The sequence below is a fragment of the Triticum dicoccoides genome, chromosome 3A (genome assembly GCF_002162155.2).
Source record: "Triticum dicoccoides isolate Atlit2015 ecotype Zavitan chromosome 3A, WEW_v2.0, whole genome shotgun sequence".
Classification (NCBI taxonomy): Eukaryota; Viridiplantae; Streptophyta; class Magnoliopsida; order Poales; family Poaceae; genus Triticum; species Triticum dicoccoides.
Window position 1 is genome coordinate 754741435 of NC_041384.1, and position 7052 is coordinate 754748486.

The following is a 7052-nucleotide window of genomic DNA, read 5'->3' on the forward strand; positions in this document are numbered from 1 at the left end:
AGCCCATTGTACACAATCTTTAGTACATTATACCAAGGAGGATGGGAAGTAGATCAACTCAACCACCCAAGGAACAATCTGAATATATAATGGAACACCACAAGAGGACAGTGAGATGTGAACTGCACCAGCGTGTGCAATTTATGAAGAGTAATCGAGGAGCCCTCCTAGCTACTGTATCTATAGGTTCAACTAGCATTTCCATGTTCGAGTACCGTAAACGTAGTTGTTGAGGAATTAAGATAAGATTTCATATATGTCCATTAAATTAGCCCAATGCCCATATAGAGTTTCCATATATAAATATGCCACACATCACAAAAAGATTGAAATAAAACACTAGTTGTAAGGTGGAATATCCCCCGCAGGAAGTCTTTCGAAAAGTGGCGACCTCGAAAGGACATTAAGGTTATTATGAGAGCCAGACAATGGCGATCACGGAAGAGCTTTTGTGTTGTTTAGGTTTCCCTAACAATACTGCTGTGTGGTTCATTTTGTGCCTTATAGTACCTTTTATGCTTCATTCATCGTTCTTCGGTGCTAGTGCAATTATGAACACATAGCATTATTAGTACATCCATATAATTAATACATTCATAACGAAGGAGAATGGGAAGTACATCAACTCAACTACTCAAGGAACAATCTGAATGTAATGGAATGCTAGAAGAGGACAGTGAGATGTGAGTTGCACAAGCAGTGAGCAATTTATGAAGAGTAATCATGGAGCGCTCCTAGCAATTGTATCTATAGGTTCAACTAGCATTTCTATGTTCGAGTACCGTAAACGTAATTGTTGAGGGATTAAGATAAGATTTCATATCTGTCATTGAATGGACCCCATGTCCATTTATAGTTTTTTTTGGAAGTACACCACCCATCACAAAAAGTTGAAATAAAACGCCATCTGCAAGGGGCGGGATAAGCTATAGCAAGATCTCTAGTCATGTAACCCCAAAAGAAACAACTAGCTCAAACCAAAGAAAGACTACAGTCTCTGGACTTTTCTAAGTTCTTTTGGTCAGAGTTCAACTCTGCAGAGAAAGTGAAAAATCCACGGTCTTACATCCACTGAGGTAGTCATCTTGCTTTCCTTTACTTTCCCTTATGATATTTGGCAAGCTCAGTAAAATAGATCATACTTTATTTTAATGTTGCCTGAAAGCTACAGAGCGGACCAACCTCTGCCGCTTTCACTACCATTCTGGTTGAATAAGGGCAACCCTGACTTATGTGCTGGAATAGCTACGTTGTGAGCACGGATGCTACAAAAAGATGTGTTTTTATATCCCGTATTATAAATGATCTTTCCTTTCTTTTGAAAAATATGTGCCCTAGAGATACCATTGCTCTACGCCTATCAACTAGCGATGTAGAGGCGAACCTTTGGTTGGATGGTTAGGAGGACAGTGGTACCCCCTGCCCATCAGAGTTCAAGTCTCAGACTTGACATTGATGTGCGCATTTTCCTGGATTTATCCCATGCCTTCTGGTGATGTGCCCTCAGTGGGAGGAGACTTTCTCGTCAACTACAAAGGCATCTGTGGCGACTTCGTCAATTTCAAGATGATGTGCCGGCTCAGTCTCTCGAAGGTGCTCATAGGGATAGGGTGTGTGTACGTGCGTTTATAGAGATGAGTGTATTTATGTACGTGCGTTTATGTATGTGCTCAAGATTTTTGGACTGCAATAGCTGGCGAACGATTCGCTTTGAGGGGGCTGGCATTTATATGTGAATGTTTTAGGTGACAAGTTTAGTTATATGAGGTTGACAATTTCTTCAGAAACACATGACATTTTTTAGGAGCAATTTCTGCAAAAAAAGACAAGATTTGTTGTCTTTTACCAACTAAACTTGCCACAAAACATTCGCCGGTCATCCCCCTCCCGGTTGACGTTCGCGAGATAACATTACCAAAGACTTTTTACCCACCCAACATAGTAAAATCCATCCAGCAGAGTATTTATTATTGAAAGATGGCTCGATAAAGGTGTCAAAGGAATCTGCTGATAGAGCTAAAGTTAAGGCTTCATTCCAAAAAACAGAGCATGGAATTTAAGTTTACAGCCCGGCCATAAAGGAACCGAATGAAAAAACAGAGCATGGAATTAGTACTAGCATAGACAAAACCATCATCAATAGTGTCAGAAGAAGACAAAAGCAAAGATGACACTATTCACACCTGAATTTGTCTTTTTTTGTTTTTTCATGTGTATTTTGAATTTCGGTCTGAATTTTTTACGGGTTGCCGACATATGTGCTCCGAACATCCATGATTGCTTTCAGCATTTTTGACATATGTTTAAATCTGAATTTTGCAAGTTGATAGTATCATGGTAGCATCGCGTGGTACTTCACCATGATGATCCATCGCTCTCCTCCTTCCAGCACATGCAAAGCCCCTGTGTTGCCATGAAGATGCCGTCACACTGGCCGTGCACCCTCCATAGATCGATGCCAGCTTCATCGTCCCCACTTTGTTGCGCCCTCTGGTTTTAGCTGATTGTGCTCAGCACTTCAGCAGTATCCATCCATGTACACATTCCACATCTATCCCTTTGGTGTAGTAATGGCGGCATGTGCTGCAACAGTCGAGTTAACGGTGTACCCATGATCGGTCGGCTTGCGCATTCAATTGCTAATCTACTTATCCATCTGTAGCTGCTGGTTAAATTGATTGATTGAGATTGAGTGATTGCCTCTACGGCTCTACGCTACGTACGTACGTGTGAAGGTCGAGCTGTTCATTCATCCCTTGAGTAATTGTTCATTGATGGATCTTCCATGGAGTGGATCGCTCGCTCGCCGCCTGCTTCCTGGCTATATACACACCCTCGCCATGGCTGCCGCTCCCTCACTTCGCTTGTGGTTGTTGTCGCAGAGGTGCAGCGGGTAGATAGATAGGTGGAGATGGTCGCCATGGAAGGAGGTGGTGGCGGGAGGCTGCTGCTCCGCGTTCTCATCGTCTGCGCTGGGGCGCTGATGGCGGCCGCTGCGGAGGGAGGCGGCGGCGGCGGCGGGGACACGTCGGTCGTCTTCGTCGTCGGCATGGCCCAGTGCGCCGGCTGCGGGAGGAAGAGCTTGGGCGCCGAGGCGGCGTTCAGGGGCCTCAAGGTCGCCATCACGTGCAAGAACGAGAGCAAGGCCGTCGCCAGCCTCGACGGCACGGGCGCGTTCGAGGTGCTCCTCCCGGCCGACGCCGGCGCCTCCGAGTGCCTCGCGCAGCTCCAGAGCGCGGCGAGCGGCGCGCCGTGCCCCGGGCAGGAGCCGTCGAGGATCGTGCCGCTGCTGGCCGAGGGCGCGGGCGAGGGCACCTTCGTCGCCGTCGCTGGCAAGGCGGCGCGAGGTGGGACGTCGGCAGCGCCCGAGTGCGCGGCGGCCAACATCTGCTTCCCGTGCCACGCGTTCGGCAGGAAGCCCTTGTTCGCGCACCGGCGCATGAAGCCCATGCCGGTGTACGCTCCGCCCGTGTACGGGACGCCGGTGCCGGCGTGCCTGTGCACCCCTACCCCGGCCCCGGGGTGCCAGTGCCCTTCTGCCATGCCGGTTTACGGGACGCCCGTGCCGGAATACTACCCGCCTCCAGCCCCGGAGTACGGGACGGCGACGCCGGTGTATGCTCCGCCAGTGTACGGGACGGCGACGCCGGTGTATGCTCCGCCCACCGTGCCCGTGTACGGGACGCCGACGCCCGTGTATGCTCCGCCCACGGCGCCCGTGTACGGGACGCCGACGCCGGACTGCCCTCCCGAGGCGCCGGAGTACGGGACGCCGACGCCGGTGTACGCTCCGCCCACGGCGTCGAGATGCCTGTGCACGCCTACTCCAGAGCCGGGATGCCAATGCCCTTCCACGAAGCCGGCGTACGGGACGCCGACGCCGGTGTACGCTCCGCCCACGGCGCCGAGATGCCTGTGCACCCCGACCCCGGAGCCGGGATGCCAGTGCCCCACTCCAACCCCCACGCCGGTCTACGTGGCGCCGCCGACGCCGCAGCTCCCTCCCCCCACGCCGGTGTACGGGACTCCATCGCCGGTATACGCTCCACCCACGGCGCCGGTGTACGGGACTCCATCGCCGGTATACGCTCCACCGACGGCGCCCGTGTACGGTACTCCATCCCCGAGATGCCTCTGCACCCCGACCCCCGCGCCGGGGTGCGAGTGCCCTGCTCCCACCCCCACGCCAGTCTACGGCACGCCAGCACCGACGACGTACCCTCCTGCCGCTCCGGCGTACCCACGGCCGGCGCCGGAGTACGGAGCGCCGCCGGCGCCAGAGTGCCCGCCAGAGTACGGCACGCCCATCTACACTCCTCCGGGCCACCAGTAGTTCTATCAATGCATGGTAGCACTCTGACATTACGAGGGTACATTCTGAGGGGAATAAAAGGTTGTGAGACTGATTAATGGCGGCCAGCTTTGATGACGATGGAGCATGCTCGTGTACGCTGTACGTACTTTCCAAATTGTTTGCATTTGGCAATGGACACAGGAAGGTGTATGTTCATGCGTGATGTGACGTTCTCCCTAGGAAGAACTATACTCACTGGTCACTAGATCACGATGATGGCACGTGTTGCCGCGCCCCCTAAGATTTATTTTTACCATAGTGCTATACTAGTATATAAATTATGGGAAACATGTGAGCCAGCAAAGATGGGTGGATGGATGCGCGGTTTTAAATTTTGGAAACATGGGAATTCTGCTTTTAACGAATTTTGATTCAATGCATGTGTATTAAACTTATTTTGAATCCAGTCTTCAAATTTCGGGGTTGCAAAATTTTCAATGTCCACCGAAATACAGTAAGAACTTTTGTTACTATTTCATACACGCTAAGAGCATCTCTCACAGATTCCGCAACCGCGCGTCCCACAAAACGTGTATAAGGGCTTTTACGGGACGAAACGCGCTGAGACGGAATATATCCCACATCGGGATCGGAATTCACCACTATTTTGAAAGCTAGCGGATCGCGCCTTAATTAAACATAGACGGAGTTCGCCGGAGTTCCGCACTGAGTTCAAACAACTCCTGACGCTCCGGAGTACGGCGGAACGCCCGTCTACAGACTACACCCCGCTTCCCCTGCCCCGGGCCACCGTTAGCTCCATTAATGGTACTAGCACTCTGACTTAGTAGTAGTAGTACATGCTAAGGGGAATAAAATGTTTGTGACTCGTGAAACTGATTAGGTGGCCGACTTTGATGACGGTGGGGCATGCTCGTGTGATGTACTCCCACTTTGCAACTTGTTTGCATTTGGCAACGGAAGCAGTAAGCTGTATGTTGATGATGTCAAGTTTCACTATTAAGACCTCACTAGTCCTTTGATCATGATGGCACATGTTGTCGTGCCCGTCTTGATTTACTACAAATATTTTGGTATAGAGGGAGTAAATTATAGGAAACATGTAAGCGAATAAAGATGGATGGATGTGCGGCTTTAAAGTTTGGAAATATGCGAAATTTAAGAAATTCTTTCACATTTCGATCTATCAAAAATCACTTACTTTTAATGAATCTATTCTACGTGTGTTATACTTATTTTGAATTCGGTTTCAAATGGCTTACAAAATTTTCGATATCCACCGAAATAACAAATTTTATTTGATATCTTGAACGACGTATTTGAAATTTGAAGACCATACACTAAGAAATTTGTTACTATTTCGAACTAGCACTATTTAGTTCTATCTTCATACAAACTAAGAACTCTAGCCCAATACACGAGACCACATAGTAAACCAAATAACATATCAATGCAACATTGAATAGGAACGTACCTAGCTGCCAGCCGTGCTAGGGTTCCTCCTGTCTCCCGGCGGTGCCGGTCTACCTTGTCTCTTGTGGTCTTAGGGCCATGGAGGCGTGGTGGATCTCGGCCCTTGCCGAGGAGAGGGCTTCATTTTTTGATGCTTTTTAAAGCTTTTTTAGGGTTTGTGTTCCGCTCAGAGAGATGAGGCGACAGCGGCTCTCTGAAGATGGAATAAGGTTCCCCCGCCTAGCCTCGGTCTCGGTGGTGCTTCTAGCGTCATCGGAGGGCATGCGGAGGTTTGTCTTCGGCGCGTCTCGCGGGATTTGGTCGGCGTTTGTCTTCTGTGGATCTACATGGATCCGGTCTTTTGTCACTCTGTGTTCATGTGTCTACATCTTGGATTCTTCCGATCTAAGCTTCTCTTCAATGGCGACGGTTGCTGTTCTGGTGCGCTAGTCATATAGGGCTTAGCATGATGACTTTCTAACTGTCTACTACAACAGGTTTTGTCCGGCTCTAGGGTGGGAGGGGCGATGACTGCGGCGCGCCTTCGGCTCGCTTCAATGCTTGTAGTCATCGTTAGGTGGTCTACCGATCTGGATGTAATTTTTTTTTATTTATGGTATTCGTTGTACTGTCATGATGATGAATAGATTGGAAATTTTCTCGCAAAAAAAGGAATAATTATGTATGCAAAGCATTTTGATCCAATAAACTAAAAAAGAAAAAACTTTCATAAATAAGAATTCATGTTTTTATTTTCTTTTAACCATCCCTTAAGAAATACCTCACTCCAGGAACAAAACGTGTTGCCAAGAAACATCACGCCTCGTCAACACCTCCGCTTAAGCTCAGTGGTTTTTTTAGTCAAAATGAAACTTTATTCATTAGAAATAATCAGTACATCGTTTGTGAGGATCATTACAATTTCATTTAGAGGCTCCTCAAACCAATCCAAAGTTGAAGAAAATCTAGCTAATCTAGCAAGTGCATGTGCTACTTTATTTGTCTTTCTATTACAATGTTCGAATGTAGTCATGATAAAATCACATACATAGTGAAAGCAGTCATTGAAAATTGCCGCCGCCGCACCCGTTGATTGTCCTCCGTCCTGCATGGTCTCAATTACATCCAGATTATCTGAGTTGATGATTAATTGCTTGCACCCCGCCCTTTGCGCTAATGTTAGTCCAAATTTGAGAGCTAATGCTTCTGTCATCAGAACATCCGCGCAATGGTTGATCTTTCCATTTCCTTCTGCAACAAACCTACCTTTGTCGTCTCGCAAGAC

General features: G+C 48.5%; 1 protein-coding gene across 1 annotated transcript; it reads left to right on the forward strand.

Moving 5' to 3' along the window:
- Window positions 1–2409: 2409 nt before the first annotated feature.
- Window positions 2410–4719, forward strand: LOC119270730 (proline-rich protein 4-like). The gene has a single exon (XM_037552781.1). The coding sequence runs from the start codon at window positions 2912–2914 to the stop codon at window positions 4331–4333; it is 1422 nt and encodes a 473-aa protein (XP_037408678.1). The 5' UTR covers window positions 2410–2911; the 3' UTR covers window positions 4334–4719.
- The last annotated feature ends 2333 nt before the right edge of the window (window positions 4720–7052 follow it).

What these genes read in the sequence shown, in the direction of transcription:
- LOC119270730 (XM_037552781.1), top strand. Translation starts at nt 2,912, where the DNA reads ATGGTCGCCATGGAAGGAGGTGGTGGCGGGAGGCTGCTGCTCCGCGTT.